The 19313-nt window shown below is 34.8% G+C and overlaps 10 protein-coding genes across 10 annotated transcripts; 6 read left to right on the plus strand and 4 right to left on the minus strand.

The window, feature by feature from the left end:
- Positions 1–208: 208 nt before the first annotated feature.
- On the plus strand, positions 209–2629 carry L201_005205 (FACT complex subunit POB3; the record flags this gene model as incomplete). Its single annotated transcript, XM_066220938.1, has 10 exons — positions 209–233; positions 306–335; positions 419–521; positions 590–671; positions 728–833; positions 904–1285; positions 1380–1619; positions 1688–1951; positions 2010–2338; positions 2415–2629. The coding sequence occupies 10 exons, from the start codon at positions 209–211 to the stop codon at positions 2627–2629; spliced, it is 1776 nt and encodes a 591-aa protein (XP_066077035.1).
- Positions 2630–2989: 360 nt separating this feature from the next.
- On the minus strand, positions 2990–5268 carry L201_005206 (uncharacterized protein; the record flags this gene model as incomplete). The annotated part of the gene is made up of 5 exons (XM_066220939.1): positions 2990–3645; positions 3764–3930; positions 4042–4395; positions 4474–4621; positions 4692–5268. The coding sequence occupies 5 exons, from the start codon at positions 5266–5268 to the stop codon at positions 2990–2992; spliced, it is 1902 nt and encodes a 633-aa protein (XP_066077036.1).
- Positions 5269–7020: 1752 nt separating this feature from the next.
- Positions 7021–7674, plus strand: L201_005207 (uncharacterized protein; the record flags this gene model as incomplete). The annotated part of the gene is made up of 1 exon (XM_066220940.1): positions 7021–7674. The coding sequence occupies one exon, from the start codon at positions 7021–7023 to the stop codon at positions 7672–7674; it is 654 nt and encodes a 217-aa protein (XP_066077037.1).
- A 347-nt stretch (positions 7675–8021) lies between these two features.
- Positions 8022–8522, plus strand: L201_005208 (uncharacterized protein; the record flags this gene model as incomplete). Its single annotated transcript, XM_066220941.1, has 1 exon — positions 8022–8522. The coding sequence occupies one exon, from the start codon at positions 8022–8024 to the stop codon at positions 8520–8522; it is 501 nt and encodes a 166-aa protein (XP_066077038.1).
- Positions 8523–8552: 30 nt separating this feature from the next.
- Positions 8553–9005, plus strand: L201_005209 (uncharacterized protein; the record flags this gene model as incomplete). Its single annotated transcript, XM_066220942.1, has 1 exon — positions 8553–9005. The coding sequence occupies one exon, from the start codon at positions 8553–8555 to the stop codon at positions 9003–9005; it is 453 nt and encodes a 150-aa protein (XP_066077039.1).
- A 1345-nt stretch (positions 9006–10350) lies between these two features.
- L201_005210 (uncharacterized protein) lies at positions 10351–11992 on the plus strand (the record flags this gene model as incomplete). The annotated part of the gene is made up of 3 exons (XM_066220943.1): positions 10351–11122; positions 11240–11507; positions 11581–11992. 3 exons carry the CDS (start codon positions 10351–10353, stop codon positions 11990–11992), a joined length of 1452 nt encoding a protein of 483 aa, XP_066077040.1.
- A 322-nt stretch (positions 11993–12314) lies between these two features.
- L201_005211 (uncharacterized protein) lies at positions 12315–13493 on the minus strand (the record flags this gene model as incomplete). The annotated part of the gene is made up of 4 exons (XM_066220944.1): positions 12315–12606; positions 12717–13041; positions 13133–13236; positions 13312–13493. The coding sequence occupies 4 exons, from the start codon at positions 13491–13493 to the stop codon at positions 12315–12317; spliced, it is 903 nt and encodes a 300-aa protein (XP_066077041.1).
- A 468-nt stretch (positions 13494–13961) lies between these two features.
- On the plus strand, positions 13962–15885 carry L201_005212 (uncharacterized protein; the record flags this gene model as incomplete). Its single annotated transcript, XM_066220945.1, has 4 exons — positions 13962–14878; positions 14945–15023; positions 15086–15172; positions 15247–15885. 4 exons carry the CDS (start codon positions 13962–13964, stop codon positions 15883–15885), a joined length of 1722 nt encoding a protein of 573 aa, XP_066077042.1.
- Positions 15886–16090: 205 nt separating this feature from the next.
- Positions 16091–17206, minus strand: L201_005213 (uncharacterized protein; the record flags this gene model as incomplete). Its single annotated transcript, XM_066220946.1, has 4 exons — positions 16091–16237; positions 16455–16803; positions 16920–16975; positions 17081–17206. The coding sequence occupies 4 exons, from the start codon at positions 17204–17206 to the stop codon at positions 16091–16093; spliced, it is 678 nt and encodes a 225-aa protein (XP_066077043.1).
- Positions 17207–18111: 905 nt separating this feature from the next.
- On the minus strand, positions 18112–18849 carry L201_005214 (uncharacterized protein; the record flags this gene model as incomplete). The annotated part of the gene is made up of 3 exons (XM_066220947.1): positions 18112–18231; positions 18349–18505; positions 18701–18849. 3 exons carry the CDS (start codon positions 18847–18849, stop codon positions 18112–18114), a joined length of 426 nt encoding a protein of 141 aa, XP_066077044.1.
- Between the last annotated feature and the right edge of the window lie 464 nt (positions 18850–19313).

Raw genomic sequence — 19313 nt, forward strand, 5'->3', positions numbered from 1 at the left:
AAGTGTAAAGCCACTATATCACGCGTAAGAAACATTTGATGCTCATTCAACATTACCACTTTACTACTTTCTACGTTGCTCAGATTTCATCTACTTGTGTTTTCACCTTATCGCTCATCTCTGAAGTGCGATATATTATACAGCTTCTCAGTTTAGCAAACATCGCAAGAAGAGAAGACCGGAGTGTCATAGAGGATATATAGCAAAAATGTCAACTGTAACGTTCGAGAATAGTAAGTTGAGGTTGAAGTTTGATCGCTAGTATCCATAGTCCAGTCAACTGATGTAACATTCCTGATTACTAGTCTTCCATGGCGATGGGCCTGATTTGGGAAGTGAGTACAGCTAAATTCCTGTGTATGATCTCATCTACTTGCACCCGATAGCTGACTCGGTCGTACTCATATTCGCAATGTAGAATTACGATTCAACGCCGCTGGTTTCGGTTGGAAAACTTATTCGAGTGAAGATGCACCCACAACATACAGTGGACATGATGTGAGACATGCAACATGGTTCAGGTCAGCTACTTCTCCTGACTCTATCTTACAGGTGAAAGTATTAGCTGATCCCAGTATACTTATTGCAGAGTTGCGAGGAATTTTCAGCTTAGATTAGCTATGCGTCAAGCGGAGAAGCCAAGAATAACATTTGATGGATTTAAGAGAGATGTGAGTGGCAATGATACATGTGAAGGAGAAGGAAGACTGATTAAACTGAACCTCAGGATCACGACAAAGTCAAGAGGACATTGGATGAATTTTTCAACATCAAGCTCGAAACTAGAGATTCGAGTTTAAAAGGATGGAATTGGGGTAAAGCTCAAGTACAAGGTAAGTTGGCATCTGACTCGTTTTTCCTTACGCAATTGTCACAACTGATTTTCTCTCTGATGAATATCAGGAAACGACATAACGTTTCAAGTTCAAGGTAAAACAACATTCGAAATACCTTTATCTACTGTAGCGAATTCAAATATAGCAGGTAAAAATGAAGTTGCATTAGAATTTAATCCTGCACCACCTTTCCAAGCTGATCCTAAAGATTTATCAAAGAGGGTACCAGATGAATTGGTTGAGATGAGATTTTACGTACCAGGAAAATCAATGAAATCAAAAGGTTCTGATGCAGGTTCAGATGGTGAAGAAACTGATTTAGATGAAGATGGAAATGAAATTTCTGCTGCAGATGCTTTACATAATCTTATAAAAGATAAAGCAGATATTGGTGCTGTAGTTGGTGATAGTATTGTTGTTTTCGAAGATATTCTGGTTCTTACACCAAGGTAGGTCATAACGCATTAGTTTCTTTCGTTTTCAGTGTTATTCAAGCTTTATCGGTAAATTGACTAACTGAATTTCGTTTTCCGTTTTGTATAGAGGTCGATTCTCTCTCGAATTCTACCCAGACTCCCTTCGATTGCTTGGTAAATCAACAGATTATAGAGTACCTTTCACATCAATTCATCGTATATTCTTACTACCTAAACTTGATGATTTACATATTCAACTTGTGCTTGGTTTAGATCCACCTATAAGACAAGGTGCAACTAGATATCCTTTCTTAGTTGCACAATGGCCTAAAGATGAAGAAGTGGATGCGGAACTTAACTTATCTGAGTGAGTGGAACATATAGCTTTTCTTGTAATATTGTAGCGACTGACAATAAACGATTTCAATGATACAGTGAGGAGATCGCCAAATACCCTGATTTACAACGAAAATATGAAGCGCCAACTTTCCAAGTAATTTCCCGTGTACTTAAATCTTTAACAGGAAAGAAAGTTACTCCACCAGGAAGTTTCAGAAATGCTCAAGGTTTGAATGGTATTAAAGCCAATGTGAAAGCTGTTCAAGGAGAATTATATTTCTTAGAAAAAGGTCTCATATTCATTGCTAAACAACCTATCCTTATCGATTTCTCCAAAACAGAGAGTATATCGTTCTCACGGTGAGCTATCTGATCCCATATTATCTTAAAAATTTAGCTGATATAGTGTTTGCTATAGTGTCGGAGGAGGTATAGCATCAGCAAGAACATTTGATATGAGAGTAGTATCAAAGACAGAAGTAGCAGATCATGTATTTACAGCAATAAGCAAAGAAGAAGTTACACCTATAAGTGCTTTCCTGAAACAAAAGAATGTTAAATTATTGAATGAAATGGAAGAAAACAACGTAATGGATATTGATGAACCTTTAAGTGATGAAGATGAAGAAATGGAAAGTATAGCTTCTGAAGATGATGAAGATTCCGGTAAAAGGAAAAAAGCAGATAAAAATAAAGGAAAGAAAGTTAAAGCTCCTGTTAATAATGATGACGATGATGATGAGTCTGGTAAGTTGATGTTGTGCCTTCCTATAGTTGTAATAAGTACGATTACTGATAATCTTGATATCTTGGTTTATTATAGACGACGAAGATTTCCAAAGTGAATCATCGGATGGTGGATCACCTTCAGAATCAGATTCAGATGAAGATGATGAAGGTGCTGCATCAGATGCAAGTGATCCAATGATGGAAGAATTACAAAGGAAACAAGCTAAAAGAGCAAATAAAAAGAAAGCTGATGGAAGTGGAAGTGATACTGAAAAGCCAAAAGCCAAGAAAGCTAAAAAGGGTGATTAGATGATCGTACGGGGGAAAACTCGGTGAATGAGTAAGCTGAAATGATCGAGTTCATGATTACATCAAGCAATTATCAAGTATATATTATGATATTTCACATGTATTCTTATTCCACAGCATAACAATCTATTGACAGAGAATATTCATCGTGTGAAATATGATCATTATATGTTGTATGATGGGGCATAACAGTGATGATTATAATATCAATAAAATAAGATTATATACGTGAGAATCTAGGAGAGAGGGAATCTATGTTAAGTCTATAGGTTACCTATGAGCTACAAAGGAAGTAAAATATCTAAGTTTATAGGCAAAATATTGAATTGGAAAAGGAAACTAAAATTCGCAATAATAACACTATATAGCAGCTCTTTTCGATTTTGATCTAATACCTTCACCGTGTTTAGCAAAAGCAAAAGGTATAGCAGCCATTACAATTGCAGCTGCACCTAAAATAGAAGCTGCAGGACCATTACCTAAATTTCTAAACATTATTGAAATAAATAAAGGCATTGCTGCACCCATTCCAGATCTTACAACAGTTTTAGCTGCTAAAGCAGAAGCTACATATGAAGGGAAACATTCAATTAAATAAGCATTTGCAGAAAAATAAACTAAAACCATTCCAAAACCAAATGGAATTCCTGCTGAACAAGGTCCAACCCAATTCCCCCCTTCTGGTGAAACATATGGTGGTGAAGTCCAACCGAAAATAAATAATGATATTGGAACAAATGGTCCACCAATTAACATTCCAGTTAATCTATCTTCAGGTTTAACTATACCTTTATTAACTTTTAAAACATATTTTCTTTCTAACCATGGTGTAACGAATAAAGCTAATCCAACACCAAAAAATACAGGTATAAATGTTAATCCAATTTTTGAATCATTCCATCCATAATCTTCACCATAAACTACAGGGAAAGCGAAAAAGAATGCGTATAATAACCCATATACTAAAGAAATGTACAATGACATTAAAAGTAAGATTGGTTCGGTGGCAAGCATCTCTAAAAGTTATCAAATATGAAGTAATGTAAACAACAAGGTCAGCTAAAATGATGATGAGAATACAGCGAATCCGACATTTACTGTATGCACTTGGTCGGAGATGACTTTTTTACTCACCAAATGGTCGAATTAAAGTTTCAATTATAATTTCATTTAATGGTTTTCTAAATAATTCTTGTTCAGTCACATATGAATCATCATTTTCTTTTACTCTAATTTGTTTGGCTCTTTTCTTTAATAATGCAGGAGCAAAAGTTTCTGGAATTGTACATGATGCAGCCCATCTATTTTTTTTTATCGTTATATATCAGCTTTAACATCTCTTTTTTTCACAAATCTCCAAAAACAGCCATACTAGAGAAGACGAAAGAGAAAAGAAATTTTGTAGGACTTACACAACACCTGCAGAAATCATATTTACCCAATAGATCCACCTCCAACCGGCATACTGACCAACAAAGCCACCGACTAGAGGACCTAGAACGGGTCCTGCATAAGGTGCAGCAGCGAATATCGCAATGGCAAAACCTCTTTCATCTGTATCCCAAATATCTGCTATTGTACCACCAGCTAAAGTTAATGGTGCAGAACCGAAAAATCCACAAATGAATCTTGATACTAATAAACAACCAATATTAGGTGCTAATGCACATGGTATATTGAATATTATATAAATTAATGTGGGTACAATCCATAGTAGTCGACGTCCAAATAATTCTGATAACGGTGACCACAATAAAGGACCGGTACTAATTTCAATTTACACAGACAATGTCAGTCATTGCCTTAGGTGTATATTGCATGTTCATAATAAGTGTAGTACTCACCCAAATCCACAAACTGTCAAAGTGACAGTTAAAGCTATAACTTCAGATGAAACACCGAAATGTTCTTCTTGATCTTTGAAATCACCTGTAACTACAGCAGATGAGAAAGCCACTTGAATAACAGCACAAGAAACGATACCGGTGATTACTATAGGATATAAAGTAAAGTTAGTAAAAAAAAACGTAAATCAGAATAGAGGAATATATGTTTAACTTACACCATCGATAAGCATTTGACCAATTTCTTGGATTTTGAGGATCATTTTCTAACCAAGTGACTAATTTTTTTTTATCTAAGCTTTCACCTTTTTCTTCATCTTTTTTACCTTTATTATTATGTAAAGCAAATTTATCACCGTGTAAAGTTGATAATCTAGATTGAATTGGTTTTAAACCATTTTCAGGATCATCTAATGAAATAAAACCTTTTTTAGTTTCTGTTCTATATTCATCTGTTATACCACCTCTATCAATATCTGTAGTTATATATGGGAATGATAAATCAGGTGCATGTCTTCTTGATGCTGTAGAACCAGATGATATCGTTCTTTTCAATTCTTCTCCGCCATGATTATGACGATCACCTGATTCAGGTGCTCCAGTTGGAATTCGATGTAAAGCTTGAGGTACTTTATTATGATCGTGGTTACGTGGTGCAGATATTGATATCGATCGATTTACTCTACTACCGACGGGTTCAGCAAGTGCAGTCGAGGTCGAAGCTATAGGTTGAGTGGGTTCAGTTTCGCCATTCATTGTTAATGTAGATGATGACGATGCTTTTGTAGAAGTCATCAGTGACAGAAGTTCGTTTTTATGTTCTAGATACGCTATATAATCTGTTTGTTTGATTTCTTTTCAGTATAATTCAATGTTTATTAGCTATTAGTTATGCTAAGATGGAATGGTAATATTATTGTCAATGGGGGGGAATCATTAGTTTTCTAGTATCACATCTCGCCTTTATATATACAGTGATCTTCTCGAAAAAATACCTTTCTCATGAATAAAATAGTATTGTTTATCTCAACTAGACCGTGGAATGTAACGGCCGGACCCGATAAAAGCGATATTGCGTTTGTAGTTGTTAGTTGAAATGGTTAGAGATATAACTGCAGTGATATAGCTGCAGTGATATGAGAATAAGATTTCCAAAAAGGATGAAAAAATAAAGACAACCTTGAATAATCAAGCCTAATTACTAATTACCTCTTTATCATTCCTTTGGACTCTTATTTCCGATTGCAGCCGATCAAAATCTTGAATCTTGGCTCTTTGCCACGTGGTGGCTCAGGGTCAAATAGCGCTAAAATGTCATTTTCCGCGGAGTCAGACGGATTTTCTCACTCAACCAGCTTATAGCTTATAACATCCACTGAAGAAGATTCATCCCATGATTTCTCGTATATTCTCTTGATTTGATACAATGCATGTAGTAGATATATTGTACTCGCCGAGCCATAGTCTAGACTCATTCAGATTTCTGCATCTGCGTTAGAGAATATAGTACGTACGGATACTACCACATCAAAAGTAACCGGTTCATCATACCCTTGTTTATCACCACCTTATCACCCATTTAAACATGAAATGCGGCAATGGTCATTTCTAGGAACCATTCGAAAAGAGGTTTATGCCGTAATCACCCATAGCAATGCTTTGTGTTCAAGTACGCTAGTAAAAAGATAAAGGACCGTCCTTTATTATCTATCTTTGTTCTCGTGGTATCCGAGTTATAAATTAGGATCAAAACGTATTTGGCTGTACCAAAAGATATAAGAGACATATAGAGAGGCATCACCTTCATGTCGGACAATGAGTTTCCCCCTTGTCATGGCTCAAGTGTTGAAAAGAGGAGAACAGTTACAGTATCAAGTCAATCGCAAATCACGTTAAAAGCATATTTAACAGTTATCGCTATATGGTACGCCTTCAGAATAGATTCCGTATAAAGCCATTTGGATTTCGGCCGCACTTCTTACAAATCAGTTACTATTTTGGCTAATCTGACAAAGGTAGAATTAAATACCTTACAGGATGATTCAACTTATAGTAAATCCAGATAATCGTTATCAGCCTGTATGAGATCAAGTTATTCGGCCGATTTTTAGACAAAGCCTTCACCCGATTGATTCGATAGGAACCTTATCAGATATATCAACTGGATTTCATTTTTTGCGGTGTCTTCGATTACTGTATCATAGAAATGATATTGTACATGAGGTGGATTATTATTGTGAGTTGACATACATACATATTTCAATTCGGTGCAAATGGTCCTGCAGTATAATATGTTACCCTTTCAATCAAAATCTGAGTTTGGCGACTTCCTTTATTTGTATTTCTGAAGACACAAAGGATGAAATATGCGAAAAGGTAGGTGCACCTGGTTTACGATGATAGCCGTAGCTTGATGATGTACATGAAGGTCCTGCGTATATGAAACAGACTTTACCTTGATTGATTTTTGTATCCAATGCCATGATCGCTTTTGATCATAATTGGAACTCACTTGTCAACTTGCACTAACTAATCCTTCAAACAATCATGAGTCGTCGCAGGTCATACAGAAAGCTCATTATACTTAGAAATATACTTAAACAAGCTAGATTGGAGAAGGACAAGATTGATAAATCGAATTTAGATTATTCAAATCAAGTTGCTTTGAAAGCTTATGAAGAATTCATGGATAGATTTGAGAGCCTCATTGAACTCAGAAAAGAAACGGTTGTTTTAGGTAAACAACGGAAATCCTTATTACGTGAATTAAGTATTTTGAAGAAATCTAATTTACCTACTGTCCGAAAAAAGTTTTTTAGGTTAAGAAAACGAACAGAATTTATTAGGAATAATAATAGAGAGTTTTATCGCGGAAAATATTTGGAGCGTAATTTGGAAACATTTGATTACTTCCTAAAGAGTAATGAATTAGATAGAAAATCAACAGAATGGACTAATCCTAGAGGAAGGGATATGTATAATAGAACTAAATGGGATAAACAAATTGAATACCTTACAAAACAGCTTATTCCTGTAATGGAAGGAAATCAAATTGTGAAAGATGATATCGAAGCTTTGAGAGCGATTCTAGCAAGATATCCTACGCCTCCAAAACCTGTTGAGATATCCTTGGAGGAGTTTATGGAGTTACCGGAAGAAGAGCAAGAAGAAGATACAGATGAGGAGGAAGTGGTGTATTGATGAAGGCTGGATAGATCGTTCCTTACTCTGGAATTTGAATTGGAATTTATCGAAATTATTAGAATTCCACTCGACTCGACTCAACATAAACAACGCTACCTTTCATCATCAACAGCGATGAAAGGACGTCATTCAGGTATATAAGGATAAGTATTATCTGTCTAATCAAGCAGAGCATACTGAAAGTATACATATACAGATTCATATTCTTACCTACTTTTTACTTTTCGTTTATTTTTTCTGGCTGAAAACATCTTACCACATTCACTCACATTCACACTCTTGTTAATCGATAAACTAACTCACTTCCCACAATTAAGTCGCAAATTACGTCAAAAATTAACAATATGACTGACACCAACTTATTCGCCAATAATACTAGTTTCAATATCGACAATCACAGCTCAAGTGGCCATATTAGTAACAAGAGTAGTCGATCGTCCGGTCGGCTGGGTAATAGAGGAGGAGGAGGAAGACGTAATAGAAATCCAACTAATTTAAGATCCATTCGAAAACAAGCTAAGAACGAAAAACGTAGTTTGTATGATTTACAATCTGATCCGAGTTCCAATTATACTATTGACGATACAACTAAAGATGGCTATAGAACCTTTATTTATAATCTTGATGAATTGATTGATCAAAGAAAGGAAACTCAGAAATTGGTCAGATATAGAAATAAATTATTCAAAGAAACATCTTCCATGGAAAACACATCAGTTAAATCAATTAAAAGAGAATTTTTCAAAGTTCAAAGAGAATTTAATGGAATTGAAAGACCGAAAGATTCAATTAAAAATACTGAATTAGTCAAAGATTGGTTAAACTCAAATAAGACAGAGAGATGAAATTGGACAAAAGATATTTGGGAAAAACAAATGACCAGCTTGATTAGTGCTCGAGAACAATCTTACCAAAATAGTGAAATTATTAGAAATGATATCAAAGCTTTGAAAAGTATTATTTCAATTCAGAAATCCAATTCCACGTCTAACGCAAACTTTGACTCTTCATCAGGAGAATTGTTGGCATCATCATCATTATCATCGTCTTCTTTGTTGATGTTTAGCAAAGATACTACAGATTCTCAAGGTAGTGAATTACTTGATCGGATGAGAAAGAATAGGAATGATAGGAAAGCTAAATGGTTGGCTAAGAGAAGATCATCGTTGGACAGGTCAAGTAAACGCTCATCGTTGAAGGGGAAACAAAGCAGTGACTGTGCGATTGCAAATGGGCAAATTGGACAATGTTCAACCCCTTCTGATTCTACCACATCAATTGGGTCAAAATACGATACATCTTTGATATCTAGTATCGGATCCAAATAATCCCAATATCTCTGTCCATGATTCGGATCAGAGTATACAACAACTATAAGTTGATCCTCATCTGTAAAGGCAGATTCCCGGATAGAAGACGTCAAAGACTGGTCCGAAGTCTATTTGATATTCCTGCCTCTTTGCACCTTTGTAGCTAGCTTTGTCATACATTCAGTAACATGCATATATGGATTAATCGAGACGATTTTGCATGCCGATGTACAGTAGGATTTGACTCTCCCAAACCCGATGAACCATTGCCTCCGAGCAAGACGTATTTTCTTGTGCAAAAGACGCGTTGTATCGAGGAAACGGTAGATAATGTTCACGAAACAAAGGATAATGACGCGTCCATGGTGGAAAGAAGAGAAGAACGCGCCTCTTTCCTTTCGGGTAAACAACAGACTGTTTTTATCTTGGTATTTTTAACTTTTGATCTTTTGGTCTTTCTTGCCCTGAGAAACGCTCTTCAAGCTTCTCTCTTCCCTTCTTACTTTGTTTAGCAGACGAGGATTGAGCTGTAGAATACCGGCTGATCCATAAATTTACCCTTTTGTCACGCAGTTGATAAAAAACGAACATATCACATTCCACGGGTCAGCTTATAGTACCTAATAAAAAAAAAAGAAGGAAAACTTTCCTGGGATGATATACAGTCGATCCCACTAAGAACAACAACAATAATGATAAATTTGGTAACTACTACGCGTCAATGGCTTTTGGGCTTTTTGGCGTCCTTAACTCATCTTTTCACCTACAATCAATCCCCTCTGCGTCTTGGCCTTTGGCGATCGTGTGCTCACGGTCTAACAAGATACAGATCAAGGCCGAAGAGAAGAATATGATTTTCTCCGTTATATATTTCCTGTTACCCTACTTTCTGATCCCGTCAGAACATGGAAAAAAGAAAGACAACAAAAAGAAAAAGAACAAAGGTGAAAGGAAGCCAGTCGCGTCGAGGAAAGACGAAAATGATTAGTTTTTACTACGTGATGTGATGGATACGCATATGAGATGTAATTTTACTTATAAGTTTATCAAAACTTCTAATTACGTCTTTCGTTTCTTCTTTTTCTTCTCCTTAACCATACTAACCCTTTTCCACCAATAGATTAATCTTAACTGAGTATCCTTTGATAGGATCCTTACTTTCTCGACTTCAAGAATATCGTTGATCGATATCGCCTAGCTTTGATAGCTAAACCCTCCAAGACAAGAAATCAGACGACGACTTTACACCACATCAATTCAACAACGACCAACTCGATATATCAATACAAACAATCAATCACATACCCTACAGACTTGACTTACCCTTTAGTAGTATTTAACCTTATAAATTAACTTTATCAAGATGTCATCACCTATTCACAGTTACTTATTCTCACCACCACCTTCACCACCTAGTAGATCTTCAGATTTGTCGAAAACGGGAAATCCAAATGATGGTTTTACAAGTTTAAAAACATTATTAATACCTACAGAACTTATACCTAGATCACCACTATTAGGTTCCGATTCACATTCATCTTCATATTCAGGTAATTTGAAAATTAGATCATCACCTAGAACACCTCAACAATCTAAATTTACTTTAGATAGTACCACCGTTTTTCCATCATCATCAAGATCAAAATCAAAATCTAGAGTATTCGATCCAGAATCTACACCTACAATAAGTTCTTATTCTTCTTATTCTTCTCCCACAACACCTAAAAGACCAACCAAGTTATCTGAAAATATCAAAGTTGAATTATTCGAATCACCAAATTATATACCAACCAACGTACCTTCAAAACCTTTACCACCAACATCAATATCTTTATCTATACCTAAACCATTAATTAGATTATTATTTTTAATTTCTTTGATTTTTTCATCAATTTTATTATTAATTTTTGTTCCATCATCAAGATTACCAAGTTTAAAAGCTGCAAGTTTGTCAAGAAGATTAGCTTTAGATTCAAATGGTAAAGCTTTTATCACAATTACAGATATTAGTAGTAATTCAATAAATAGTTTCCAAGATGCAAAAGATCAAGATTATAAACCACCTCAGATTAAAGCTGCTCATATGATGAAACGTTCTTCTATGGTAAAACTTGAAAAGAAAGGTCCTCCAGCTCGTCAGTTTTTTTTTTTTTTTTTTTTTCATTACTATTATCTTCTTTGCTTGATCATCGTTCTACGAAAAAGAGGAATTCAAACTAAAACTAAAGATTTGATTTTATTCGATTTTATAGCCCACCCAAGAACAACTCGTCCAGCATTAACACCAAGACCTTTACCTAGATCACATGAATTATTAGCTATTCAATCTTATTTATTATCATCAGCTTATAACGTTATACCTGAACATGTTAATCCAAATGAACCAATTGATGCGAATACTGTATTAGGTTTTGGGTCACATAAATTAGGTGAAAATGGTAGTCAATTGGAACAAGATTGGTTAGATGAATTAGCTGATGAAAGACAAGATGATGTTGTTATTTGGTATGGCGGTAATGGGTGAGTTTACGTTTTGGTAATTAGGTAAGGATCAAAGCTGATTGACCGATGTGCACATTATGAATTTTTATAGAAGACCTAATCCACCTCATGAAATAATTGATTTCCTCTCAACAATTCACAAGTCAAACAAAAAACCTACTTTAATATCATGTGTTTCACAAAGAAAAGATCGTGGTATATTATTAAGTATATTAGATAGGTTGGAATTACCTTTAAGAGAATATCCAATAATTTTAATTGGTAATAAACCTATAATAGGTAATTTAGAGGTATTAGAAGAATTAGGATTATCAGGTGAATTAAAAGAAATGTTTAATAATATAGGTTGGTCTAACAAGAAAGAGATGACACAAACAGAATGGAAACCAAAATATGCAAAAGTACAAAAAAAATCGATGAGTGAAGTTGAAGAAGCAATTCAAAATGCTCAAATTGAACAACAGTTAAAATTTGAACAAGAATTGGAGGATGATATTTTGTAGACTTATATCACTTTCTTCCATGAAGTAGAAAAAAAAAACGAAAGGATTTGAAAGGAATATCAAAAAAAATAGATTGTATGGAATGCTGTGCGTTTTTTTGTTGGACAGGCGGGACATTTTTTCTTCCTAGATATTTAGATAATTACCCTAAACTCGTACATAGTATATAGTATATATTTATGCAATAATCCACATTAATAATCGTTACTTAGTCAAATCACCAATGAAGTCATGATCAAGCCGCCTGGTACACATCCATTATACTGTATGCATTATTCGTATTATGCATATCTATACTTCTACTTGTTGGCAGAAAGATTAATCAAAATCTCTTTAACCACTCTACAACATGTTCACATAATACTTTTTGAGCTTCAGGTTGTTCAACATCATGTGAAGCACCATTTAAAAATTTCCATTCTAATTTACCTTTTGAAACATCTTTCCATTTATTTAATTTTTCTTTTACATCACCATCTTGATATTTTACATCGGCTTCTGAATATAATACTAAAACGGGTGAAGATAATTTACCAAAAGTTGATTTCAATGAATGTACAAAAGGTTCTTCTTTTTCCAATGGTACGTCATTTGAAAAATGATCATCGTCACCTCTATAACATGGAAATTGATATCAGGATTTCATCTTTTAACACCCCGCTTATAATAAGTAATATCGTTCCACAAAAAACGGCTAAAACAACTTTTTTTTTTCTGAACTCACCCTTTACCAACTAAACTATGTAATCTATAAGCTGTAATAGGTAAAGGAGCATTACCGAATCCAGCAGATTTACAAAATTCTTTTGACATCAGATCATCACCTTTACCTTGTTTAATCATTTCTTCAGCTATAGGTAAATTATCAAACCAATCATTCAATCCTAATAATTTCAAATATTCTCTATCTGATGCAGGTGCTTGCATTATACCACCTTCAACTTTTATCAAATCAGAATCTTGATCAGGACTTGACGAAGAGTTGGATAAATATTGTATGACATTTTGTGATCCTGTTGAATGTCCTGCTATTATAATTGTTTTTAAACCTACAATTTGGTGTATCGTCAATATCCAGCTTCATAACAGGTTATAATGATACAATAAGCAATATTTTCACAAAGATGCGACATGACATACCTGTTCCACGTAGATGTTTTACCAAAGCTTCCATCTCTTCTCTATCTCTCTTAAGTGTACCAGTACCATAACCACCATAAGCTGAACTCCAATGAAACTGAATACTGTATATCGTGAAGTGTACTTGTTAGCAAGATCTTCACCTTACCTTACATTATATCCTGAATGAAGGAACTCACAACTTCCATCCTGCTTTATCAAGTGCTTCAGATAAAGAGTAAGAAAACGGAACAGCCCCTAAACCATTTGTTAATCCACCAATGAATACAACAGCTTTATCCGAATTCAGATCTCCAGAAGTGAAAATTGGATATTTGTATGGTCCAGCTTCGAATGTTGTCAAAGTACCAGATAATGACATGGTGACTATATTGATGTATGTATTCTGACTAAAGTGAATGATTATAGAGAAGAGATCCAAGAGAGAATACAGACAAATGATTATAACTTAGTTGAATGCGACATTATATTCCTGTAAATGATAGCCTTATCTGATATGGTGGGTCCGTGCACCCTTTATACTAATTTAGCGTGCCGCGCGGCTATTGGCGGTGTTCTACGAAGCGGATCCTGCCGCCTGACCTACCTATGTCACGTGAGGTCCACGCAAGGACGTCATTTGAGTTATCATTATATCATTATCGTCATAATAACAACATATTTATTTATTCTTCGCCGCTGAGACTTTGCTTGTAGTTTGATAATAAGTGTTACTTATGTTAATGAGTTTGCCTTGATAGAACTTACAGGAAACCTCTTCTTATCTTGTCTCTTGGGGCTGTGGATACCAACAATAATCTTCTTATATCTTGTTCCGGGAGAAAAAAACATGTCTAAATTAACATATAGTCCATCAAGTTATAAAAGCAAGAATCAACCAGGACCCTCTAGGACAAATACCGGAAAACTTGGGAATTGGACTCAACGAGCCAATGAAGAACATTGGGAAGATATTGAAGACGAAAATATGGATGCGAAAATGATGAAAACTCCTGACAAGAAGGTTTATACATCCGGAAGAGAATCACCGACCAGTTCTACTACGTCTTCGCCTTCTCGTCGTATTATACAATCTCCACGGAATATGAAAAGTAGGACACCTTCGAGAAAGCCTATACCGAATCGGAATACACTCAAGCAAGCCCGACCATTACCATCTCAGGCTAGACCACCTCAACGTCGGCCCTCTATACCAATCACAGATACCTTAAATCTGCTTTTACTTCCTCTTCGACTAATCTTAGCACCTTTAAATATCCTCTTAGCACCTTTTTACGCTCATCTCGCCAATGGTCTTCTGCTAATTACTATAGGAAGTCTATTCGCATACTTTATACTTCCTTTAATACCTTCGTTGGTACTCAAACTTATAGGAAGACTGATCAAATACATTTCAAGTGATTTTATAAGTCGAAATTTCGGTTTTACCCAAAACACAGATTTAGGTTTAGGTAAAGAAGTGTTTCTATTACCGGCGAAAACGTTAGCTACACCAGCATGTCTGTTGACTGGATTGTTCTGTCATAATTCGCTATTATCGAGGAATGATATCAATGGTACGACTATTATACCTGCTAAACCATTTTGGCAGAATTTCAAATATGATCAAGAAGTAGAAAAAGATGATGTCGATATTGGAGAATATGCTAGAGCTTTGACTAAAGAAGCTAGAGGTGCAAGAGATATCTTTGATAGTGTTAGAATGTTAGGTCAAGGTGGTGTTGCAGGTGGATTGGAGTATGTAAGGTAAGTTGACGGATTCGATCGCAGGATATGCCAAAGTTCAATTTCCATCGAAACCCTTTTACGTAGGATATGGGAATTGGCCGTAACTGTAAACACTGGATCTACGTTGGAAGGAAAAGGTTATATAGCTGAACAGATCAGAGAGGTAAGTGTCGTCATTGCACTAATCTCAGAGCCATGTTATACTCGCTGAGATATCTTATCTAGCTCGGTGATATGACACGAGATCTATCCGATGAAATCGTTCATATCGATTCAAAGACAGTCAACGCCTTCAGCTGGCTACAATGGGAGGTGAGTGCAAGACAACAGCCTGAAATAGAAGTAATATTTAATATTGACTTATATTAAATCTTTCTTTTGTATAGTTCCGTGACCTAGTCAACCTATTATCTTTACCACCAGCTACCCGACCATCATCAGCAATATTATCACGTAAATTACATTCACTATTAATTCGATTGCAAACAGAATTAGAATCAATATATACTCTAACATCAGAAGCTTCAAAACATGCTTCATTAGCTTCAATGCATGGACAAGGATTAGATTCAGAATTAAGTCGTACGGCAAATGGATTAAAATATGAATCTGATAGAGAACCAGGATGGAAATTTTTATTAGATAAATCAACACATTTCTTAATTGGTGGTGAACCATCAAAAATTGAATTAATTAAACGTGATTTGAAAATAACTACAAAAACTATAGGTAATATAAGAAGTTTATCAAGAAATTTAGAAGAAACAAGATCAAAAATTAAAGTTTATAGAGATCAAATTGGTATGTTTGATGCTTCTATTATGGGTTTCCATTTAGGTCAAAATGAAATCAAATCCTCAAATTCAGATTCAGATCAAGATGAATTGATTGTTTTAGGAGGCTTAGGTCCAGAAGAGGAAATCAGAGTCTTAAATGAAGTTGTAGAAGGTCTAGCTAGATCAGTAGGGATGGCTAAACAGGAAGCTAGATCTGGTAGAATATCAATTTTAGAGATTGATCAATAACTCATTTTGTATAGCTAGTCACGAAACCTTGGTTGTATTGTTACTCATATAGAGGGTTTTGAAATGCAGCAAAGATTTTTCATAATCATTGAAATTAGAAGAATCATATTGAATACGGGTTCATAAAGCTCTAATCCATGTGCGTGGAATACAATATAATTGATGGAAGGTAACATTTGGTTCCCACCTCTTGTGGTTGATTTCCTTATTGTGTCAAATCCTGTTCCCACCGATAATGAGATCTTGTACCTCCTCCTCTATGTTCAGGCCAATCTACTAGACCTTCTTTAACTATCTTGAAACCTGATTTCTTGAGTACTGATATGGAAGCTTGATTTGTAGTTTCAGAAAACTGCAACGATTTGTGGAATTCGAGTATCAAAATCAGTATGAAATCGTAAACACGGTGATTTAAGTTGGGCCAAAATCCAGCAGTATGACAGATAAAGAAAATAAAGAGATGTCATGTTATATCATGATTTTGTGATGATATGATGTCTTGTTATCAACGGGTATATATGATTGTTTACATGAACAGGAGATCAAGCAAGACGAAAAATTAAACTCACTGCAATGATCTTTTCAACGCCTAACCATCTAAGAAATTCTAAACCTTTTTGTACCATATCAGTCGCTATACCTTGTTTAGTATAATTATCATGTACATAATATGATAATTCCCAATCTTTCCCATTAGTTGATCTAGTTGATTGTTTTAAATTCAATGTTCCAATCAATTTTTCACTCCCATTTTTATTTTCTTTCACTTTTAATGCTGATAATGGACCTAATTTACTTGATGGATAATCAATTAACTTGTTAGGTGAAGAATTAGGCAAATCTTTAATCAAAATTTTCAAGTATTTCTGATGTAATTCAATATTAGGGAAATCCTTCAAGGCATCTTCACGAGTAAATCTATATTGATAAAATGTCGTGTAAATGGTTAGAACGATAATCAATCATCAGTCTTTATCTCGCATCTTGGGCATACATTGGATGTTCAATTGAAGTAAACAGTCGTTTTAACCTACGGATATGGTCTACCATGCCCCCATTTACCTATATTGGGTAAATTGAAAAGTTCTATCTACAGCTCGTTCAGCTTCATAATCACCGCAAGAATCTTATTTTTACCACAAAATACTTCTCCAAAACATCTGATGTTAACGATGATGAGTAAAGATTAACTCACAATTCCATCTATATCATTTTCTTTCCAAGTCGTCAATCTCAACTCAGGATGATTAGGAAGTGGTATATAAGGTTGTCCATCATCTGGTACCTTGATTGGACAAGTTATATCACTGTCAGATCCCATATCTAATGATCTTATACGTCTGTCTGTATCCGATATATTCGAGTAAAAGTTTCACACCACTATCTTAAAGATGTTGAACCAAGTTCCCTGGTAGGTGTCAAGTGTTCGAGAAGCAGAAAGGTCACATATGTTGATTTATATTTCGTTATATAAGACTTCGTAGTGCATTATTACAGTTCATCTATGCGGGTCGTGGTATTCAATATTCATATTGAGAAGCATGATTATCGAGTCGAACATTAAATCACATACTGGTAATAAAAGGATATTATAAAACGAAGCTACTGAATCATTTCGTCCGGAATAAACCATGACGAGATTAATGATTTCGGATTGAACCGACCATGCGGCGAATAGCTTATCTATCATCTGAAAGTCTGACTCGGATTGTTCAGTTAGACAACACTTTCTTAGCTACGCCTTAAGATAACACCGAAAATACCAAAATCAACGGTTGAATATACATATGACCTGCTTTCATATACATGCCGTTGACAGTGTCGAGCATGTGATTAGAAAGTGATCGTTCATTGATGATAGTTGCCTTTCATATTATACCGTTATGCTTTATAAACGTATAACAAAGACAAAATATAAAGGGAAAAAAAGGTATACAGATCCATAGGATTACAAGGTCCATGATGATGAAATGATGACATGATACTAATACAGGTGACTGATGATAATGCTGTTGTTTGAATGTGATGAAAGGAAAAAAATTGCGGTTATATAGAGTAGATATTATTCTGGATATGATAGGATGAGACCGATTTGTCCGTGAACTTTATTTTAGGCGTATTAATGAAAAAAATGGAAGGTAGGATATAAAATGTTGTAAAGGATTCTTCAAAATTTCGAATCAGATCAAACGGACAAAGATGATTGGAACCCTAAATCAATTTATCTTATCTTTTACTTAATTTTCTTTTACTTAAATGCTCTTCAACAGCCAAAGTTCTTCCACCTAATTGTTCAGCTATATATGAACCTAATTGATGATCTTGACCATCTGAATAACGGTATATCTATATAATGTAAATAACATATGGATCAGCTTTGAAGTCAACATTGTGGACTGTAGCAAATATTGAATGATTTATTTAAATTAAATCAAATGCGAATAAGAAATATAGTTAACTCACACAACTAACTGAAAATAAAACACTACCTTTTAAATCAGATACTCTTGATTGTATATTGAATTGACTTGATTTAGCTGGTTCAGCATTTGTTTCTTTTAAAATTGGTGTGGTAGATTCACCATCATCAGGGAAGATACCTGTACATAGATTATTGAATCTATCAATAAATACACCGAATATCAAGTCAGCATTTCAGTTCTTTGAACACAATTCTTCATACACCATGTAGTAGAGCTCTCCATAGTACCCAATGTGATCAAGTTTGGCATTAGATGTTCCGCGAGTGATCACACAACAATAATATATATTCACAGACAATTGCGGGTAATGAAGGGTACAATCAAAAACTCACTCTGTTGTAAAATCCCATCTATCAAAATAATCAGGTACTTTAACTGGTAAAGCTTTAGGGATATCTCTTGTTCTTTTCGCATCTATAACTACTAATAATGTTATTAATGATATAATCAATAAAGGTAATTTAATTGTTGGACCGAACATTTTGGTTATCGTCTGTTTTAAGGTTGTTGTCGTGGTTGTGGTTGTTATTGTAATATTGCTATAAGACTTTATAGTGAGAATATTCCTTCTGCTTGACTCTAATATGATATAAAGTAAGAAAAATAGATTTCTCTGTTGAAAAGCTCTGTAAGTATCGACGATGTATCACTGGATGATGAGATAGCAGTATTTATGAATTTTGTAAACCTAGATTCTACAGATGAATGATAATTAAAATGATGATTGATGAACTTAGGAGTGTTTATATTTTGGCTCATGTGAACATCTCAAGTTTCATGCACAGACTACACGTATACTTATGTACTAGAATTAATGACCCATTTCATGCGTTAAATCTTGCCTACCGTGATCAATAGGTTTAAAGGCAATTCCTTAATGTCGTAAGCCTGTTTCTAAAGTAGGTATAACGGGAGTGAAGGGAGGAAGGGAAGAGATACCTTTTT

Source organism: Kwoniella dendrophila, chromosome 6 (genome assembly GCF_036810415.1).
Source record: "Kwoniella dendrophila CBS 6074 chromosome 6, complete sequence".
Lineage (NCBI taxonomy): Eukaryota > Fungi > Basidiomycota > Tremellomycetes > Tremellales > Cryptococcaceae > Kwoniella > Kwoniella dendrophila.